Source organism: Schistocerca nitens, chromosome 7 (assembly GCF_023898315.1).
Source record: "Schistocerca nitens isolate TAMUIC-IGC-003100 chromosome 7, iqSchNite1.1, whole genome shotgun sequence".
NCBI lineage: Eukaryota > Metazoa > Arthropoda > Insecta > Orthoptera > Acrididae > Schistocerca > Schistocerca nitens.
Window position 1 is genome coordinate 354,229,243 of NC_064620.1, and position 23,278 is coordinate 354,252,520.

At 41.2% G+C, this 23,278-nt stretch overlaps 1 protein-coding gene across 1 annotated transcript in view; it reads left to right on the forward strand.

The window, feature by feature from the left end:
* Nucleotides 1-23,278, forward strand: part of LOC126195617 (uncharacterized) — a 444,247-nt gene that overhangs the window by 73,705 nt on the left and 347,264 nt on the right. Inside the window, exons 4-7 of the mRNA XM_049934243.1 lie at nt 6,118-6,290; nt 16,746-16,891; nt 19,175-19,396; nt 19,545-19,741. Of these exons, the coding sequence (XP_049790200.1) occupies nt 6,118-6,290; nt 16,746-16,891; nt 19,175-19,396; nt 19,545-19,741 (738 nt within the window). The remainder of the gene's footprint in view (nt 1-6,117; nt 6,291-16,745; nt 16,892-19,174; nt 19,397-19,544; nt 19,742-23,278) is intronic.

A 23,278-nucleotide genomic window follows, 5' to 3' on the forward strand; every position in this document is an offset into this window, starting at 1 on the left:
TATTCTGCCTGTGTATATATCTCTGTATTTGAATATGCATGCCAATACCACTTTCTTTGGTGCTTTAGTGTAACTTAGTCGAGTGGAACACAGAGAAAATAACCTTAGAATAGTCAGTCATTGACTTAAAGGTAACCAGTTAGCCATAAATGATAATAAAAACTGAGAATGTAACTTTAAGCTTAAGTAATTATCCTGTCACAAACTTCATCCATCATTAAATTGATGGGCTTAAACTTGGATTCTAAAATCATGGGGTATCATTCACATGGTATTAAACTATCAAGAGTAGTATACCTGATAAACAAAGTTGGAATAAGTATGGGTGAAAAATTGCATGACATGGAGTATGGACCTCCTCAACACATTGATTCCATATACACTTGACAGTCATAGGATGTCAACCAACTTAAGCAGCAATACATCACAATCATAAACCTCCATCTTGCTTGGACGCAATCATGCCACCATCGAATTCACACTTATGGTGGTGACATTACTCCTTTTTACATGAAGCAAAACATGATCTCCTCACAAACAAACAACACTCAACACAATTTATGAATGAGAAATTTGCTGTGTAATCCTTCCCTACATAAAGAGTGTGGATGTAGTCACATCCACCTATTTTGTGTCATTGTGCTGAAGTGCAAATCATTTGCATATCCAAGCTACAACACTTCATGCCATGTTCACATCTTTTGCATGCCTTCTACATAGCAGTTGAAATAGGAATTGCAAGCAAGGTAGTTACAAAACTCTAAGAATTAAATTTTTCAGTACACAGCCATTTCAGTCACATACTTTCACAGTCCCCCCCCCCCCCTATGAACTATAGACCTTGCCATTGGTGGGGAGGCTTGCGCCCCTCAGCGATACAGATAGCCATACTGTAGGTGCAACCAGAACAGAGGGGTATCTGTTGAGAGGCCAGACAAATGTGTGGTTCCTGAAAAGGGGCAGCAGCCTTTTCAGTAGTTGCAGGGGCAACAGTCTGTATGATTGACTGATCTGGCCTAACCAAAACGGCCTTCATGTGCTGGTACTGCAAATGGCTGAAAGCAAGGGGAAACTACAGCCGTAATTTTTCCCGAGGGCATGCAGCCTTACTGTATGGTTAAATGATGATGGCGTCCTCTTGGTTAAAATATTCCGGAGGTAAAATAGTCCCCCATTTGGATCTCCGGGCAGGGACTACTCAAGAGGATGTCATTATCAGGAGAAAGAAAACTGGCGTTCTATGGATCGGAGTGTGGAATGTCAGATCCCTTAATCATGCAGGTAGGTTAGAAAATTTAAAAAGGGAAATGGATAGGTTACAGTTAGATATAGTGGGAATTAGTGAAGTTCGGTGGCAGGAGGAACAAGACTTTTGGTCAGGTGAATACAGGGTTATAAATACAAAATCAAATAGGGGTAATGCAGGAGTAGGTTTAATAATGAATAAAAAAAATAGGAGTGCGGGTAAGCTACTACCAACAGCATAGTGAACGCATTATTGTGGCTAAGATATACATGAAGCCCATGCCTACTACAGTAGTATAAGTTTATATGCCAACTAGCTCTGCAGATGATGAAGAAATTGATGAAATGTATGATGAGATAATAGAAATTATTCAGGTAGTGAAGGGAGACGAAAATTTAATATTCATGGGTGACTGGAATTCGAGAATAGGAAAAGGGAGAGAAGGAAACATAGTGGATGAATATGGATTGGGGGAGAGAAATGAAAGAGGAAGCCGTCTGGTAGAATTTTGCACAGAGCATAACTTAATCATAGCTAACACCTGGTTCAAGAACCATAAAAGAAGGTTGTATACATGGAAGAATCCTGGAGATACTAGAAGGTATCAGATAGATTATATAATGGTAAGACAGAGATTTAGGAACCAGATTTTCAATTGTAAGACATTTCCAGGGGCAGATGTGGACTCTGACCACAATCTATTGGTTATGAACTGTAGATTAAAACTGAAGAAACTGCAAAAAGGTGGGAATTTAAGGAGATGGGACCTGGATAAACTGACTAAACCAGAGGTTGTACAGAGTTTCAGGGAGAGCATAAGGGAACAATTGACAAGAATGGGGGAAAGAAATACAGTAGAAGAAGAATGGGTAGCTTTGAGGGATGAAGTAGTGACGGCAGCAGAGGATCAAGTAGGTAAAAAGATGAGGGCTAGTAGAAATCCTTGGGTGACAGAAGAAATATTGAATTTAATTGATGAAAGGAGAAAATATAAATATGCAGTAAATGAAGCAGGCAAAAAGGAATACAAACGTCTCAAAAATGAGATCAACAGGAAGTGCAAAATGGCTAAGCAGGCATGGATAGAGGACAAATGTAGGGATGTAGAGGCTTATCTCACTAGGGGTAAAATAGATACTGCCTACAGGAAAATTAAAGAGACCTTTGGAGAAAAGAGAACCACTTGTATGAATATCAAGAGCTCAGATGGAAACCCAGTTCTAAGCAAAGAAGGGAAAGCAGAAAGGTGGAAGGAGTATGTAGAGGGTCTATAGAAGGGTGGGGTTCTTGAGGGCAATATTTTGCAAACGGAAGTGGATGTAGATGAAGATCAAATGGGAGATATGCTACTGTGTGAAGAGTTTGACAGAGCACTGAAAGGCCTAAACCGAAATAAGGCCCCGGAAGTAGACAACATTCCATTAGAACTACTGACAGCCCTGGGAGAGCCAGTCCTGACAAAACTCTACCATCTGGTGAGCAAGATATATGAGACAGGCGAAATACCCTCAGACTTCAAGAAGAATATAATAATTCCAATCCCAAAGAAAGCAGGAGTTGACAGATGTGAAAATTATGGAACTATCAGTTTAATAAGTCAGAGATGCAAAATACTAACGTGAATTCTTAACACACGAATGGAAAACCTGGTGGAAGCCGACCTTGGGGAAGATCATTTTGAATTCTGTAGAAATATTGAACACATGACACAACACTGACCCTACGACTTATCTTATAAGCTAGATTAAGAAAAGGCAAACCTATGTTTCTGGCATTTGTAGACTTAGAGAAAGCTTTTGACAATGTTGACTGGAATACTCTCTTTCAAATTCTGGATATGGCAGGGGTAAAATACAGGGAGTGAAAGGCTATTTACAATTTATACAGAAACCAGATGGCAGTTATAAGAGTCGAGGGGCATGAAAGGGAAGCAGCGGTTGGGAAGGGAGTGAGACAGGGTTGTAGCCTCTCCCCGATGTTATTCAATCTGTATATTGAGCAAGCAATCAAGGAAACAAAAGAAAAATTCAGAGTAGGTATTAAAATCCATGGAGAAGAAAGAAAAACTTTAAGGTTCGCCGATGACGTTGTAATTCTGTCAGAGACAGCAAAGTACTTGGAAGAGCAGTTGAATGGGATGGACGGTGTCTTGAGAGGAGGATATAAGATGAACACCAACAAAAGCAAAATGAGGATAATGGAATGTAGTCGAGTTAGCTCGGGTGATGCTGAGGGAATTAGATTAGGGAATGAGACACTTAAAGTAGTAAAAGAGTGTTGCTATTTGGGGAGCAAAATAACTGATGATGGTCGAAGTAGAGAGGATATAAAATGTAGACTGGCAATGGCAAGGAAAGTGTTTCTGAAGAAGAGAAATTTGTTAACATCGAGTATAGATTTAAGTGTCAGGAAGTCGTTTCTGAGAGTATTTGTATGGAGTGTAGCCATGTATGGAAGTGAAACATGGACGATAAATAGTTCGTACAAGAAGAGAATAGAAGCTTTCCAAATGTGGTGCTACAGAAGAATGCTGAAGATTAGATGGGTAGATCACATAACTAATGAGGAGGTATTGAATAGAATTGGGGAGAAGAGGAGTTTGTGGCACAACTTGACTAGAAGAAGGGATCAGTTGGTAGGACATGTTCTGAGGCATCAAGGGATCATCAATGTAGTATTGGAGGGCAGTGTGGAGGGTAAAAATCGTAGAGGGAGACCAAAAGATGAATACACTAAGCAGATTCAGAAGGATGTAGATTGCAGTATCTACTGGGAGATGAAGCAGCTTGCACAGGATAGAGTAGCATGGAGAGCTGCATCAAACCAGTCTCAGGACTGAAGACCACAACAACAACAACTTTCCCAGTAAGGAATTTTAGTAATTTCATACAGAATTGATGAAAAGAAAGGTATTTCATACAGTAAGGAATTCATTAACTTTACAAAGAAGTACCTTACATTTTCACTCTTACAGTTTATAAATTTTGTATAGTGAAATGTAGTGTCTGTTATGTTTGACATATCCTACAGTGCTAGGTACTTTCAGTGTGGCTGTACCCTATCTTCCAAACCCCTGCAGGACTTAGCCAATACTACAAGCAGTGGGGCTGATGATAGGGGGTGCTATTTGCTCGTGACAAAGCTGAGAATTTGGTTTGGGCAGGAAGCAAGTCTATATGACACAGATGCTTAAGGCAACCATTCTAGTGAAGTGGGGCATCCGGATTTGAGTCCTGGTGCTCTACAAATTTTCAACCTTCGCCACCGATTTATTCCAATGGCTGCAGTCAGTTGAAGTCTTGCTTTCTTGTAAATTGCTGCTGTACCACCAGTGGTGTCTGTTCTGTTGAACATGTCTGACAACATACACCATGGATGCACCATATCTTCTGAACTTGTGTGGGACTTAGTGAATAATATGAGCAGTGGGCTTAATGGAAGGGGGGGCTACTTGCACGTGACAAATATTACTATGTTTTATAGTTATCTAGTTTACAATGTGATTTGTTCTTATTATTTTGTTTACTGTGTTCCATTACTCTTTAATTTTTACAAATTTTAATGTCACTGATAGCGTGTAATATCCTCAAAGATGGGTGCATAATTAAATTGAAATGAATAAATGAAATGCATGAGGTGAGCATAAATATACTTTTAGAAAAACGTGAAAGTTGAAGACCAATAGGAAGGCCAAGCAAATCCCGGAAAGGATGAGTGATTACAGGAGTGGAAAGGAGATGCCTAAGATGGAAAGAAGCCTAGAGACAACAAATGTGTAGAGGTAGTAAGATATAGGGAGCACTTGTACATTACATCCAGGGAAGAAATTTAGAGTGGATTATGAGTGAGATAAATTTGCAGTATCAGTGAGACACAATTGCCATTACATTAAAGCCCATGTAACACTGTATTCAGTTGCTGGTTCATCACAGCAGAATATTGCAAGCATAATGCATGGAACAAGAAGATAATTATCTACAGTGTCTCTGCTGATTACTGATTTTTGTTTTTCAACTTTGGTAATTTTGATGACAATCATTTTATATCAGGGAGATTTTCCCGAATCCATTTCTTTTTTGTGCCAAAATGAAAATTCTGTGCCTTTTTCAACAGTTACTATTGTAGAATATAAAGCAGTCTTTGACTGCATTTTTTTTTTTTTTTTTTTTTTTTTTTTTTTGTTTTGTATGGGTTTCAACGTATATGATCATTGTCATAAAAGAAAAGAAAATTGTTATCACACACTGTTTTGTATTCTACAAGTTTAATACATGGGTCACCATGTCTATCACCGTGATTATGTCACATTTCAATAGTTATTTTTGTTGACTGACCAACATTTTAGTTTGGTCTGTATAGTGGATAGTAGAAATAAAATATGTGCAAAACACCAATTGTTGTGACAAGACTTAATTTACTTTGTTTAATTGTAGGGTTTAATAAAGTGAGTATAATTGTTTTAAAACCAGTATTTCATATAAAGTATGTAATAGCACATAATGAGATTACTAAACTTTAAAGTTCAGAAATTTGTCTTAGTTACTGAACAAAACAGCTATAGTTTAAATGAGATAGATAAAACAACAAAATTTTGGAGTTTTGTAATGTGCCATAGTCTCTGAGAACATGTGTCCTCCATTCATCTGCCATCTCTTGGCTAAACCCAGCATTCTATCTTATACACCAATTAGCAGTCAGTTTTCCTCTTAATTATACTGGTTTTATATCTGTTAGTCAATTCTAATTATTTTTATTTATCTATTATCAGAGCAGCTGCCTAAATGGCTCGTGAGAATTAATGTAAGTTTAAACAAATATCTTTAGAAAAATTGATCCTGGAGAATAATTTACTTTTTATTTTACTCTCACAGGTGTGGCATCTGTGTCTCAGGTTCTACTGGGAGACCTCCAGACACAGATATTGATACATGTGGCATCTGTAAGGGTGGTAATCGCTGTGTGGGTTGTGATGGACATCCAGGCTCCGAGCTAAAACTGGATGGTTGTGGACATTGCCTACCCACTGATGATATAAATTTTAACAGTATGTTTAATATATGTACTTAAAATTCCTTAATTTGCATTTATTAAATGATGTTTATTATTATAGCATATAATTCCCAGCTGCATCAATGGGCTCTTCCTTTAGCCATTGAGACTGTTAGAGCTGATTCCCAACATCCAGGGGAAGGTTGTCTTTTTCAGCCTCGAGATGATGGGTTGGGCTTCCAGTAATTCTAAATGGTTTATGGTTGGGTGCCTACTAGACTAGCTAAGGACAGTGATTTTCCATGATGTATTTTCCACCAGCTCCTGGAAAGAAACTTTTGAAAATCCCTGATAAGAAACAGTATTTTACAGAGAACTTCTATGAATTGGATCAAATCAGGAATTGACCTTTGAAAGTGCGTACATTTTTCTCCTGAGGCTGGATGGGCTGGTTTTGGTAATGTAGACAATTTGGAAAAAGAGTAACAATCCAGTACCCAGAGGTAAATGATCAAATGTAGGTGTAAGCACCAAAAATAGTGAAATAGAGCCGGTGTGAAGCATCAAAACATTAAATCATTAAATTATATAAGAGAAATTGTGGATAATATGTGTAACACCCAAAACATACAAAATTATAAAGGTATAGCATAATAGTTTGTAACACATTAGAAACAAACAATTTGAAATATAAAACTTTACTGTGGTATGAGGTATCAATTACAACACAAAACCCTAAAAGTACATATGAGGTATTCCCAATGTGTGAATCAAAACATGTAACATAGGGTTCCGATCTAATTAATACAAGATATATTTTTGCATTCATCTTGAAATTCCATTTTCCTATGTAAGTTATTTCGAATGGCGCTAACTGCGCAGCATTTGTGCACCGCCGCCGTCAGTGTCAGCCAGTTTGCCGTGGCATACGGAGCTCCATCGCAGTCTTTAACACTGGTAGCATGCCGCGACAGCATGGACGTGAACCGTATGTGCAGTTGACGGACTTTGAGCGAGGGCGTATAGTGGGCATGCGGGAGGCCGGGTGGACGTACCACCGAATTGCTCAACACGTGGGGCGTGAGGTCTCCACAGTACATCGATGTTGTCGCCAGTGGAAGGTGCACGTGCCCGTCGACCTGGGACCGGACCGCAGCGACGCACGGATGCACGCCAAGACCGTAGGATCCTACGCAGTGCCGTAGGGGACCGCACCGCCACTTCCCAGCAAATTAGGGACACTGTTGCTCCTGGGGTATCGGCGAGGACCATTCGCAACCGTCTCCATGAAGCTGGGCTATGGTCCCGCACACCGTTAGGCCGTCTTCCGCTCACGCCCCAACATCGTGCAGCCCGCCTCCAGTGGTGTCGCGACAGGCATGAATGGAGGGACGAATGGAGACGTGTCGTCTTCAGCGATGAGAGTCGCTTCTGCCTTGGTGCCAATGATGGTTGTATGCGTGTTTGGCGCCGTGCAGGTGAGCGCCACAATCAGGACTGCATACGACCGAGGCACACAGGGCCAACACCCGGCATCATGGTGTGGGGAGCGATCTCCTACACTGGCCGTACACCACTGGTGATCGTCGAGGGGACACTGAATAGTGCACGGTACATCCAAACCATCATCGAACCCATCGTTCTACCATTCCTAGACCGGCAAGGGAACTTGCTGTTCCAACAGGACATTGCACGTCCGCATGTATCCCGTGCCACCCAACGTGCTCTAGAAGGTGTAAGTCAACTACCCTGGCCAGCAAGATCTCCGGATCTGTCCCCCATTGAGCATGTTTGGGACTGGATGAAGCGTCGTCTCACGCGGTCTGCACGTCCAGCACGAACGCTGGTCCAACTGAGGCGCCAGGTGGAAATGGCATGGCAAGCCGTTCCACAGGACTACATCCAGCATCTCTACGATCGTCTCCATGGGAGGATAGCAGCCTGCATTGCTGCGAAAGGTGGATATACACTGTACTAGTGCCGACATTGTGCATGCTCTGTTGCCTGTGTCTATGTGCCTGTGGTTCTGTCAGTGTAATCATGTGATGTATCTGACCCCAGGAATGTGTCAATAAAGTTTCCCCTTCCTGGGACAATGAATTCACGGTGTTCTTATTTCAATTTCCAGGAGTGTATATAGAGGGAAACATTGCATGTGGGAAAAATTTATCTAAAAACAAAGATGATGTAACTCTCCCTTAAAACCCACATCCTTTCGTCTTTCCCTCTCCTTCCCTCTTTCCTGATGAAGCAACCGTTTGTTGCAAAAGCTTGAATTTTGTGTGTATGTTTGTGTTTGTTTGTGTGTCTATCGACCTGCCAGCACTTTCGTTTGGTAAGTCACATCATCTTTGTTTTTAGATATATTTTTACCAAATTAAAGTGTTGATAGAGACACTAACAAACACAAACACACACACAAATTTCAAGCTTTTGCAACCCACGGTTACTTCATCAGGAAAGAGGGAAGGAGAGGGAAAGACGAAAGGATGTGGGTTTTAAGGGAGAGGGTAAGGAGGCATTCCAATCCCGGGAGTGGAAAGACTTACCTTAGGGGGAAAAAGGGACAGATATACACTCGCACACACACAAATATCCATCCCCACATATACAGACACAAGCAGACATATGTAAAGGCAAAGAGTTTGAGCAGAGATCTGTTGTCATGCTAGGACAATGCAGAAAGCAGTTATATAAACTTTCCTGTTCTCACACTAGGACAATGCAGAATGCTGCAAAGCATAAAGGCTAAATCAGAAAACATACTACCAAACACTCTATGGAGTGATGGAGTCAATCATAGAAGCAAAACTGTTAATGTCATATCATAATCATAAGACTTCAACAGAATGATAGAATCTCATTAAATACTTCATAGAGTCAGACCACAAAGCACAACTGCATCAAAATCTACAGAATAATAAATGTTGTGCATTATCTCCTTCTCAAGGCATCATCAAATAAGTGTAAAGTGTAAGACATTCTGTATGAAAATGTATCAGGTGTTTAATGTCTGTCAATATAATTATCATAATAGTCATTAAAGGCTTTGAATTCATACGTGTGAAAAGCATAAAGGCATATTAATGAAAAAGCATAATAAGCATGTGTCAATCATCAGCATCATCAAAGCATAAGTACCACAAGTATTTCTCAGGAGTACTATATTCATGTATATGGGTATACTCGCAACAATTAAGTTAAAAATATAAGGTAAACTTAATTATTCAAACCTCCATAGTTCTGCTGACAATCCATAGTATCCAGCATCATAAGGAAAGATTTGTGTAATCTCGTGAAAAGGAATGTGGTACTGATGTGTAAAACTGTAGAAGCAAATACCACACTAGCTAGGGACCTTGCATTTGCAATGCACAAAGAGTGTATGTCCTCCTGGGGGTGCAAGTTATTTCATTATAACAATTTTTTTGGGACATTTCTGCGCCACCCGCGATCTTTTTTGCGGCACGCGCGATCGCTTTTGCGGCACGCGCGATCTCTTTTGCGGCACGCGCGATCTTTTTTCGCCACTCGCTATCGCTGTTTTTGAGCAACGTGTGTTCTTTTCCCCTGATCTGGACATACTTGCTTGGTCTGGTCAACTTTTTCCGCATTTTTCTTATTTAGTGGTCTTCCTTTGGTATTGAACATTACCAACACAATTTCTTCCCTTCTCGTCCTTCCCTCCGTGTTTTATTCCTTCTTATGATTACTATTTCAACTTTAGTTATTTAATTTCCCTACCCACCAGTTACCCACTATGTACCCTAATCCTATACCACATTATTTACATTCATTCCGGAAACATGCATTCACCGTAGCCAAACTGCAATCCCACATACTTTTCCTCCGGTCCTGCTTAACCTTTGGAATTACTCCTAAAGGGCTTACCTTAAAAGTTCCCATCTCCGGGTGCAATTCCTCCTTCCACCAGTCTCTCCTGGACTTCCAGAACCTTCAATCCTTAGCCCTTACCCAACTTGCCCTGAATCTCTACACTACTTCATGTAACCTCCACTCCCAACAGCTCCTATCTCTCTTCAAAGTCCTCCACCTCTCAAACCCTTGCTTGGAGAACACACTCAGGAACATCATCCTAGAAGCCAGCTGCAAACTTGAGTTCCGTGCCACACACCACCTGAGAAAACTATCCACAGTGCTAGTGCAACACCTAAGAAGTGGGGTCCCTCTCCCTATCCCTCACAAACACCAACCACAACAGAACCTTCAACAAACCCCCCTCATAGCCAATAAACCTAGCCTAGCCACCCTACTCAATCTCCCCATCCCAGCACATACCCCACACAGACCAAATCTCAACTATAACCACAGTCAAATGCCACATATCACCAGTCCCAATTCAGTCCTAAACCTCTCATCCAGATCCCTCTCTCCTCCAGAGACATCTGTTCTATCAAAAGGCTTAACCTTTAGCCCCACACCTAAATTCAACCACACTGCCCTGGTTAAAGATCTCCTCTCATTCACCCGGAACCTCAACTGGAAATATCACTTCACTACCCAAACACAGCCCCCAAATACTAGACCCAGTGTTGAACCCTGTCTAGAACAGTTCCGACTGCCTTCTCAAAGGGATCCTCCTCCCCTCCCCCAAAACCATCCCTTGCAGACATTTCAGGAATTCCTCACATCCAGTGTTGCCTCCCAGTCCTTCTTGAAGAACATCCCGACAACCCCCAACATCACCCCAGCTGAATCCCTTGCCATTAAGGAGCTGAAAATAGACCGCTCTATTGTCATCCTCCCGGCGGATAAAGGCTCCACTACTGTCGTACTTGACCGTGTGGAGTATGTGGCAGAAGGACTGCGTCAACTCTCTGACACCTCAACCTACAAAGCTGTTACCCAGGACCCCATTCCCTCCATCCAGACTGAGCTGCAAAAAATCCTAAAAATCCAAGGTCCCTCACAAGGCCTCACAACGGCTTCCATAGACTTACTCACTCCACCTGAGCCACGTACCCCTACCTTCTACCTTTTACCCAAAATCCACAAAGAGAACCATCCTGGCCGTCCCATTGTAGCGGGCTTCAAAGCCCCAACCGAACGTATCTCAGCTCTGGTAGACCAGCACCTACAACCTATCACCCGCAGACTCCCATCCTACGTCAAAGACACAAACCACTTCCTAGAACGCCTCAAATCCATTCCCACTCCTCTCCCACCTGAAACCTTTCTTGTCACCATAGATGCTACATCCCTTTACACAAACATCCCACAGACCCATGGTCTCTCTGCCCTTGAGCACTACCTCTCCCAACGCCCACCCGAAGATCTTCCAAAAACCTCGCTCCTTATCACACTTACCAACTTCATCCTCACCCATAATTACTTCACCTTTGAAGGCCAGACCTACAAACAAATCAGGGGAACGGCCATGGGAACCAGGATGGCTCCGTCCTATGCCAACCTCTTCATGGGCCGCATGGAGGAGGCTTTCCTGAAGACCCAACAGCTGCTTCCCCTGGCCTGGTACAGGTTTATAGATGACATCTTTGTGGTCTGGACTCATGGTGAAGAAACACTCCTTAATTTCCTCCATAACCTCAACTCCTTTTCGAATCTGAATTTCACCTGGTCCTTCTCCAAAACCCAAGCCACCTTCCTGGATGTTGACCTTCATCTTGTTGAAGCTCACATCCACACCTCTGTCCATATCAAACCCACAAACAAACAACAGTACCTTCACTTTGATAGCTGCCATCCTTTCCACATCAAACGCTCCCTTCCCTACAGCCTAGGTATTCGTGGCAAACATATCTGCTCCAGTGACGAATCCCTCAACAATTACACCAATAACCTGACCAGTGCTTTCCTCTCCCGCAACTATCCTGCAGACCTTGTCCACAAACAGATTTCCCGAGCAATACATTCCTCCCCGTTCAACAACAATGTTCCTACCCCCAGACCACACAGAAGCATCCCCCTTGTCACTCAATATTATCCTGGCCTCGAAAACATCAACAAATTACTCCGCCAGGGATATGACTTTCTCAAGTCAACCCCTGAAATGAGATCATCCCTTGACAAAATTCTCCCCACACCACCCAGAGTTGCCTTTCGTCGCCCCCCTAACCTCCGTAACATCCTTGTTAAACCCTACAATATTCCCAGACTACCTTCTCTACCCAGCGGTTCCTACCCCTGTAACCGACCCCGCTGCAAAACCTGCACCATGCATCCCCCCACAACCATCTACTCCAGCCCCGCTACTGGTAAAATATACACAATTCAAGGCAGGGCTACGTGTGAAACTACACATGTCATTTATCAACTGACATGCCTGCACTGCACAGCCTTTTACATCGGCATGACAACAACTAAACTGGCTGAGCGCATGAACGGACACAGACGAACTGTCCGCCTAGGAGATGCCCAATACCCAGTAGCGGAGCATGCCCTCCAGCATAATTCTAGGGACCTAGGAACCTGCTACACCGTTTGTGCCATTTGGCTCCTCCCACCCAACACCAGTCCCTCTGAACTGCGGAGATGGGAACTTGCACTCCAACACATCCTTTCATCCCGCCATCCCCCTGGACTGAACCTACGTTAAACAACCTCACTCCCATTCACTCTTCAGTCTTCTCCTCTTTCCCTTTCCTCTTTAGCCATTCATGCATCTTTTCATCCTACATAGTTGTGTTTATCTTTATACTATATACCTCTTTACTTCTGAATGCATCCTCTTTGGTTTGAAGCTGGCACAGTACTTACAGTAGAATATCTTTGGCTTCCCTCTGACAACCATGCCTCCATCCTTGCTACCCTCCCATTTTCCTTTCCCTGTTGCTTCATAACCTGGGTTGTGAGTAACTGAATCTCCTTTCCCTTCTTCCCTTTCTTTCCCCTCTCTCCTCCCTGATGAAGGAACATTTGTTCCGAAAGCTAGGAATGTAAATTTTCAGTTCTGTTTTATATGTATCTATCGGCTGTACTGAGCTGAGGTAAGTACTGGCCAGCCCCTCTATCTCTTTGTTAGTGACTGTAAAATGTATTCTGTTAGACAGACAATTGCTGATTCTGTGGAATCCATTTTTCTGAATCCATGTTGTGAGGTCATGAGAATGTAGTTGAAACCCTGGCGGAGAATGTAATTCAGTTGCTCCAATCCTGGGTTGTATTGAGCTATGAGGGAAATGCTCCTCTGTGGATGGACAGTGGGACTTTGGGAGGTAGTCAGAGACTGGAAAGATGTGGCTCTCGAGATTTGTTTTTGTACAAGGTTGAGAGGATAATTATGGTCTGTGAAGGCTTCAGTGAGACCTTCAGTATATTCTGAGAGGGACAACTCATCACTGCAGATGCGACAACCACAGGTGGCTAGGCTGTACAGTAGGGACTTCTTGGAATGGAATGGGTGGCAGCTTTTGAGGTATTGCTGGTGGTTAGTAGGTTTGATATGGATGGAGATACCAATATAGTCACCTTTGAGGTGGAGGTCAACATCTAGACAGGTGGCTTCTTGGGCTGAGTGGGACTAGGAGAAGCAAATGGGGTGAAGTTGTTGAGGTTCTGGAGGTATGTGGATAGGGTGTCCTCACCCCCAATCCAGATAGAAAAACATCTGCAATGAATCTGAACCCGGTGAGGGATTTAGGATTCTGGATTTTTAGGAAGGATTCCTCTAGATGGCCCCTGAATAGGTTGGCATAGGATGGTGCCATGCGGGTGCCTATAGTCATACCCTGGATTTGTAGGTAATGCCTTCAAAGGAGAAGTAATTGTGGGTGAGAACATAGTTGTCATGGTGACTAGGAAGGAGGTTGTTGGTTTGGAATCTGTCGGGCATTGGGAAAGGTAGTGTTCAATAGCAGTAAGGCCATGGGCATTAAGAATGTTAGTGTAAAAGGAGGTGACATCAATACTGACAATTAGGGCACCATGTGGTAAAGTGACAGGAACTGTGGAGAGTCGGTGGAGGAAATGGTTGGTATCTTTTATATAGGAGGGTAGGTTCCAGGTAATAGGTTGAAGGTTTTGGTCTACAAGAGCAGAGATTCTCTCATTGGGGCACAGTAACTGGCCACAATGGGGCATCGTGGGTGGTTAAGTTGGACTTTAGGAAGCACATGGAAGGTAGGAGTGCAGTCAGTGGTATGGGTGAGTAGAGAGATGGACTCTGGAGAGAGGTTCTAGGATAGGCCTAAGGATTTGAATAGCGACTGGAGATCCTGCTGGCTTTCTGGATGGGGTCACTATGGCAAGATTTGTAGGTGGGTGAATGTGACATGTCCAAAAGAACAGACACCACATGGAATCTGTAGCTGAGCAGGCTGCAGTGGGGCTGATTCATGTCATCAGGACTCAGGCAGGTGAAGAAGCACAGCATCAGAACTCAGTTCGGGAGGCAGGCAACTATGCTGACCTCTGCAGTAGTCGACCATATTGGCTGGCACAGACGTGCTGCTCGATTCAGGAAACACACAAGCACACAGTGATGAACCAAGAACCCCAGCATAGGCAGCAGCAACAGTGGCCTGCAGTGGTAAAGTGTGCCTGCACAAGGCAAGCCAGCAGAAGCAAAGTGTGCCCACACAAGACAAGTAGAAGCTTGGCAGCTAGTCAGGTCCAAGTAGGAACTGTGGTCCCCCAACAAGGCATATTGCAGTCAAAAGAAGTCAGTCAGCATGTGGCCACCAGGTGGAAGGTACTAGTTGAGCTCCTGGGAACATCTGGACTCATGAGCTCATAGCTCTATATCTAGTGGAAGTGGCATATGGTATAGCAGACTGGTGACATCTCCAGGTTGATGGCTGGCATGGAATACCTCTTGTAGCTGACTGCAGGCAGACAAATACTGCATAAATGTAACACATGGAGTGGACATCATTCTGCATCACGTAGGCCACAGTAGAACAGCAGTGCAAGGCTTGGTCGTGTGGTCATCAGGTCATCAGTACTCCAGTCTGGCTTCCATATTTTTGCTGTGTCAATGGTGTTGCAGCTATGGCTGCAATGTCAGTGGTTGACTGTGTCATAACTTACGCTAATGTTTGACCCAGCAGTGATGCTTGCTGCGCCAGGACACCCTGCATGTAGTTTCATTTGAAAGAATACCATTCCAGCTCCTGTCTGCCTCACTTCTCTAATGCTTCTTGTGTCACCAGTAGTAATGTTTTCTGTCAACTCTGCCATGGGTTTCAGACACCAAGAAAAGGCCTAGTCACCAGTAGGTCACAGGCAACAATAACAAAATGGTGGTATCTTCTTGCTGCTGGTAGCCGCTGGTTAAATGTGATGCCCTGACTGGTGTAATGATGATCCACTGCCAACAAATTCTATGAAGCCATCTTGCACCAGTAACTGCTCATTCAACATGAAACATAGAAACTAAACATTATGTAATTATTTCTCAAATTTTAATGAGTAAAACTCATTTAGTATGTTATATAAAGAAATATTTACCTTCAGTTGCTCAGGAAGCAAAAACTCTGTCACGCTAGAATGTAACATCTATTTTTCAATAAAATCACCATGGTAACTGCAACATTTGTGTTAAGTGGTTTATCAGCATTCCTATCCCTCCTGAAAAATATTTTTGCTGCTTATCTATCAAACAATCATGGTGTTGTGCTATGTGTAAGGTCTTTGAGGAGGAATAGTAAATATTTTAGGCAGTAGTAGTATAGATTAATTCAAATAAAACATTCTATATAAGGTGCCCAGCTTTTGTTTGTTGCAAAGATACAGTTGGTTACAGAGATAAGTTTGTATTTCTCTTTTTGGCACACTAGTTGGTATGGGCATATTTATCAGTTCTTATTTTTGTTTTGAAAGTGAAGTTGTGAAGTTGTTTGAGTTTACATAACTTAGTACAACCTACCCAGCAACACCCTTAAAACTGTTCAGACTGTTTTTGACCACCTTGTGTATTATACTTTATCTTAACATTATCAATCTGACAAACAGTTTTGTTTATTGAAGATATGGTTAGGAGTCTTGAATAGTGTCCTCCATTATTGTTCTAACTGTTCTCCACTTAAACTCGCTCTATTTTGTGGGATATTAAGGATGTTAAGAGTAAACCTTTGCTTATCATTATGTAATAGACATTTTCAATTCTTTCAGTAGTGATATGACATACATGCAGAGTTTCATGCCTAAGTAAGTGTTGCACCAGTTGTTAAACTTGCTACTTAATGCAATTACTATTATAAAAATGTAGAAGTAATACTAGCCAGTAACAATTAAAAAAAGCTAGTGACTGATGTAACTGAGAGCCAGTTTTGTTTACAGCTTCTTCTTTCCTTACTTATTAACTAAAACTAACAGTTTTAACTGTGACCTACATACACAACATGGTTATCCTTGCAGTAAAACTGTATAGGAGATTTTTACTAATTGTTGATGAATCTAATGGTGAAACAACACTTTCACAACAGACCTATGGTGCAAGCTCAAAGTCTGTGTGTGTGTGTGTGTGTGTGTGTGTGTGTGTGGTGTTTTTTCTACAGAAATTCATATACAGTTTTTTTCTGTTTTACAGATTGCACATATATCCTGTCTGTGTGGCCACCTGTTGTTGACCTACTTTTGGACAGGGATGTGAAATTGCAATTGATTGGTGCTGGACTATCACACTCAGTACTGCCAGATATTAGCTGCAGTGTTTCAAGCAATGTAAATGACCAGGTAATCACATTGTTATAAGACCTTGACCTTTTTGTGAAGTAGCATCAAATGATATTTTGCTTTATATGGTTGATTATGTAATTTTTATGTATTGTGAGCTGAAAAATAGTGGGAAATTGCTGTAGAACATGGGAATGAAGATTCTTCCACCATTCTTGTATAAAAAAATTCTTGGTCTACTCACTGAAGCATTTCATTCAGCTTCCCACTATCTGTAACCCAATGCTTTGTTTTACACCTAATGTGCAGTAATCTCTGTTTCTTTAGACGTATCTTTACAGTGACTGTATACCATGGAGGTTCCCTCCCATCATGAACTGTTCTACTGAGTACATATCTATGCAGTGCATGGTTAACTATTCTTTTAAGCTTGAGCCATAGTTCCTCTACATGCTTCTACCCTTTGCTGATAGTTTCAATTTCCTCATTGGAATATGATGCTACTGATTTTTTATCTAATTTACTAAAAAAAATATATGTTCACTATGTGATCAAAACTATCTGGACATCCCCCAAAACATATAATTTTCATATTAGGTGCATTGTGCTGCCACTTGCTGACAGGTACTCCATATCAGTGACCTCAGTCATCATCAGACATAGTGAGAGAGCAGAATTGGGCGCTCTGCGGAACTCACGGACTTAGAAATGTGGTCAGGTGATTGGGTGTCACATGTGTCAAACGTCTGTATGTGAGATTTCCAAACTCCTAAACATCACTAGGTTCACTGTTTCCAATGTGATAGTGAAATGGAAATGTGAAGGGACACGTACAGCAAAATAGAGTACCGGCCGACCTCGTCTGTTGACTGACAGAGACCACCGACAGTTGAAGAGAATTGTAATGTGTAATAGGCAGACATCTATCCAGACCATCACACAGGAATTTCAAACTGCATCAGGGTGCACTGCAAGTACTATGACAGTTAGGCAGGAGGTGAGAAAACTTGGATTTCATGGTGGAGTCGCTGCTCATAAACCACACATCACATCGGTAAATGCCAAACACTGCCTCGCTTCGTGCAAGGAGCATATACATTGGATGATTGAACAGTGGAAAAATGTTGTGTGGAGTGACAAATCATGGTGCACAATGTGGCGATCTGATGGCAGTGTGTGGGTATGACGAATGCGGGGTGAACGTCATCTGCCAGCGTGTGTAGTCCCAACAGTAAAATTCGGAGGTGGTGGTATTATGGTGTGGTCATGTTTTTTCATGGAGGGGGCTTGCACCTATTGTTGTTTTGCATGGCAGTATCACAACACAGACTTACAATGATGTTTTAATCACCTTCTTGCATCCCACTGATGAAGAGCAATTCGGGGATGGTGATTGCATCTTTCAACACGATCCACAGCCTGTGGTGGAGTGTTTACACAATAATAACACCCCTGTAATGGACTGGCCTGCAGAGAGTCCTGACCTGAATTCTATAGAACACCTTTGGGATGTTTTGGAATGCCGACTTTGTGCCAGGCCTCACTGACCATCATCGATATGGGCTGCCATTCCCCAAGAAACTTTCCAGCACCTGATGGCGAGAGTGGAAGCATATATATATTTCAGAGAAGGAATTTAGTAAAGTTTCACAGGATGTCTTTATCATGCCCACCATTAACAAAAAATTAATTTTATTAGTGGGATGTAAAATGTTATAAAAACTGCTGTTGGCTCAAAACATGTACAAAATATACAGATAACACTTCATTGTAGCTGAAGATGGTGAAATGAAACATGTTTTGTTAATAATTTAATGTAAATACGAGAAAATACACTCAGTATCATGTTGTTTAACTAATCTGGGATCATATTCTCCAACATTACGTAACTTTAGAGCTGTTATATGTTTAGATCATGATATGTACACCTTTAATGGATGCTGTTATAAGCATTGTATGTTTCATGGCATTATTATTAACAACTTTTTGTTGATAAATAGACTAGTAAGTCCTACAACTTCAACTTGTTTACACAGTGTGAGGAGTGTTTGCTATGCAGTTAATTGTAATGTTTCGTGTTTCATGTTTTATGTTGTAATTATGTATTATAAACATACTGAAATCTTCAGACAGAGTGTGGATAATGAATTTCGACGTAATTGAAAGAGGTATTTGTGTCACATTAGTATATTTTGTTGAATTTAACAACCAAATAACATTTTTTTAAGCTTTAATGCAATAAGCCTATGAGTACAAATATGTATTCCCTTCCAATTCTTCAAGGCTATTAATGTATATTGTACAGTGCTGTTATACACCTTAACATTAACTGTATTATTACAGGTTAAATTACCAGTAGTGTTACAAGAAGTGGAGGAGGATGTGATTGAGCTGGAGGTGGACGCTCGTGTTGCTGCTCCGGGTCTATACAGTATTAAGTGTGAATCTAATGGAATTCCTGGAAATTTAGTCAATGGTTCTGCTGAACTTCTTGTTGCTGATAGTAGCAGCCTGGGTATTGAGAAAGTTGAACCCACAACTGTTATGATCGGAGAGAGCTTTAAGGCAAGCATAAAAATAAATTAAATATGAAAGCTTCTATGTTAGATAAAACTAATCTATTTGTGCCATTAGTTTTAACAATCCCTCAGTCATGGCAGGATATTTGCTGTCAGCATGTATCATTTTTTTGTATTTAATTGATTGATTGCAGATGGTAATGACACTAGCATCATCCCCACTAAGTTCTGTGTTTTGCTTTGCGTCAGAGCCTGGTCGTCCACAACCACACATTTTCTTTGCTGATATTGATGGACTGGTTGTAACTTGTGGATCCTTTGTTGCTTGGAGAGCAACTATTCTTACAGTTGGACTGGCATATACTGTTGATGCTGCAGAAGAAATACCAGGGTAGGCACATACTGTTCATTTATGTTGTTTATGCACTTCACTATGTGTGCATGACTTTCCTCTGAGTTCTGTGATTCTTTTTGTCTTTATAGAGAGTCATATTCAGGAAGCTCAGCCATTGCTGTTGTTTTCTCTTTCACCTTTTGTTAATAATGCTGATAGCTTTCAGTACTTCTTTCTATGCTTTATTTGTGTGTGTATTGGTTGTTTAGAGAAAGCGTGTGAGTAGCAGCTAATTAATGCTGTTATAACAAAGAATACTTCTTCCTTCCCCTTATCCTCTTCCCACCTCCTCCCCCCCCCCCCTCTCTCTCTCTCTGTGTGTGTGTGTGTGTGTGTGAGAGAGAGAGAGAGAGAGAGAGAGAGAGGTATTTTTTGATGTTAGTGTTATGAAGTCAGTTTGAGGCAGTATTTTTTTTTATTTCCTTTGCATACAACTCCAGTAATTAAAGAGACACCCAGGATACATGTGTGCAAAACTTAAGAATGAAAATACTCTTCACATGATATGTCACCGCCAAGTAACATAGCTCAGTGAAACTTGGGCCGTACATAGAAAGAACAGCTATAGTGTAGTAGACAATAGAAAGACATACACAATGAGATGAACTGAAATGGCACTTTTATTCAAAGACAATAATTACAGTGCAGTCATCGTGATTTATAATGATCTCCTGGACATTACAAAAAGCAGGATGTGGTTCTTAATAAGGTGGATGATCAGCATGGATGGCAATGCATGCTCTGCAATCTGCTGCCACACTGGTCATATGTTTGGTGAGGAGTTCTTGTGGTATGCTATTTCATCCCTCCAGAAGTGCAGTGGATAACTGCTAAATGGTCATTGGTGCATGTGGACATACATATCCCCCCCCCCCCCCAACGCATCCCACATGTGTTCAATGGGATTTAAGTTGTCAAAATGGGCAGGCCAATCCATTCACTGAATATTTTGTAATTCTAAGAGGTACTCAACCTGTGCAGTTTAATGCAGTCGTATTGCCATCTATAAAAATGAAGTCAAGACTGCATGAACTACTGAAAAGACACACATGGGGAAGGAATACAGTGTGTTAATGAGTTACTGCATTCAAGGATTTGGAGGTTGGTGCACTCATGCAATATTATGCCCCCCTCCCACTTCATAGCACCTGAGCCACCAAAACAATCATGTTCGACAATGTTTCTGGCTGCATTGCATACCCTCATATGGCCAGAGTTGGGAACATGTAATGCAACTAGGAAGATTCACATGAGGAAGGAGTACTGCATCACAATAATGTTTATCAGTGACTGTACTGTGTTCAACATTTTGGAGATTTGCTCTCCCCTGCATCATTATGTCGCCCTACACCCTAATCCTGGACCACCAGTATAATTATGCTCGACAGTACCCTGGGGTGCATTACATACCCTCTTATGTTGAGACATGAGGACCTGTAATGCACTCAGGAACATTGCAAAATTGTTTTGGTGGTCCAAATATTATTTTGTGGAAAGGCAAAATGTTGCCTGTGACTACTGCCCTCCAAATATATGAACACAATACACTCATTGGTCAACATTATTGTGACACTGCATTCCTTCCCCCTGTGCTTCTTTTCAGTGTATTTGGCTTGGTCTTCGTTTTTATGGATGACAATTCACAACCACATCAAACTGCACAGGTGGAGGAGCTCCTGGAACAAAAGGGTAATTGGTGAGTGGATAGTCCTGCCCTTTACCCTGACACAGACCCACTGCTCATGTGCAGGATGCTTTGGGGAAACGTATTGCAGCATGTCCACATGCACCAATGACCATCCAGCATCTAATGATTCATTTTGGCAAGTAAACAGTCTGGATTTTGATCAAAGGACCTTGTCAAGTTTAGGACAAACAGTGCTGTGAAAGATATCTCAAATTCCAAAACGTGCTATTAGTGCCTGTTAACACAATATTCCACACTTGTGTCAAACCCGCAAGCTCAATGTAATTCAGTACCACTAACCACATACAGCCAGAAACCACTCTTCCTCACAAGACGGTACTGTACAGGCCTATTAGAACAATAAACTGGAACCAAATCAGAACTTACAAAAAGTGATGTGTTAACATACAGTCATTAGCCAATAATCCCTTAAGCATTAAACCAATTGTTTCAGCTCCTTAATTAATCTCATGCTGATCAAGACCTTGAATTCACTGCACCTCTCCTCTCGGCAGTACTAATGTGTGGGCAAGGTACAACACAAACTTTACAGTGTGACTTATTTACCTAAACATATCGAGCATAAAACAAATTAAAAGAAAAATAATTATAACTGGAAGCAGGAACTATTTTAATATGTAAGAAAATGAAAATACTACTTTTTCCAGAATGCATGTTGGATGCACTAGTTGTATTTTATTGTATTGTATTTTTTATTGGTCCTGTTGTCTACATAGCAGCTTATGCATAAGACATTGGACAAGTCAAGTTATAAATATACAGGCTGAAAGTCATTTCAAGGCATACATATTTAAGGTTGCAATGATACACTTTACACATAAGTATTTATATAACACATTTCATAAATTTAAATATTCTTCAATGGAGTAAAAGCAGTGATGCTGTAAATCTACATCTGCGTGTACATCTACAATGTGTGTTTTATTATTCACTATGACACTAACTTATCACATTAGTTCATAGATATTATATGGTGAATAGCATTGCAGATTGCAACAAGTATTGGATAAAAAATTTGAAAGGTAATGGGTAAAATGCTATTTACGCAGTATACCACCACTATGTGCAACTGGTTTCTGAATTTCTGAGTTTAGCAGTCGCTTATTTCAGAAATCCAAGGTGCTAAACCAGTTACTACAATGTAATACATACATGACAAAAGTGGTACCCATATGCATAAAAAATGAGTATTCTAAATGTATACCTGGCATGGGCTTTATGTTTATCTTGGCTACAATAATGTGTTCACTATGCTGTTCATAGTAGCTTACATATGCTCCTATTTTTTTATTCATTATTAAACCTACTTCTGCATTATCCCTATTTATTTTTGTATTTATAACCCTGTATTCACCTGACCAAAAGTCTTGTTTCTCCTGCCAGCGAACTTCACTAATTCCCACTATATCTAAATTTAACCTATCCATTTCCCTTTTAAAACAATGGAAAACCCAGGATGGAATGTGACAATATTGTGAGAAGGAAAGTTGCTACTCAACATATAGCAGAGATGCTGAGTCGCAGATAGGCACAATCTGCTACTCAGTATTTCCGCTATACTGTAAGTAGCAACTTCCCTTCTCATAATATTCTTACATTTCCCTTTTTAAATTTTCTAACCTAGTACCTGATTAAGGGATCTGACATTCCACGTTCTAATCTGTAGAATGCCGGTTTTGTTTCTCCTGATAATTTTGAAATCACACATGTGTTTATTTAAATATCTGCTTGCCCATTTGTTTGAATTCATATATGGTACACAAGATACTGAATTGAGAATCAGTTTACATGGTGGTATTACAACTCGCAAATATAAATCATTTAGT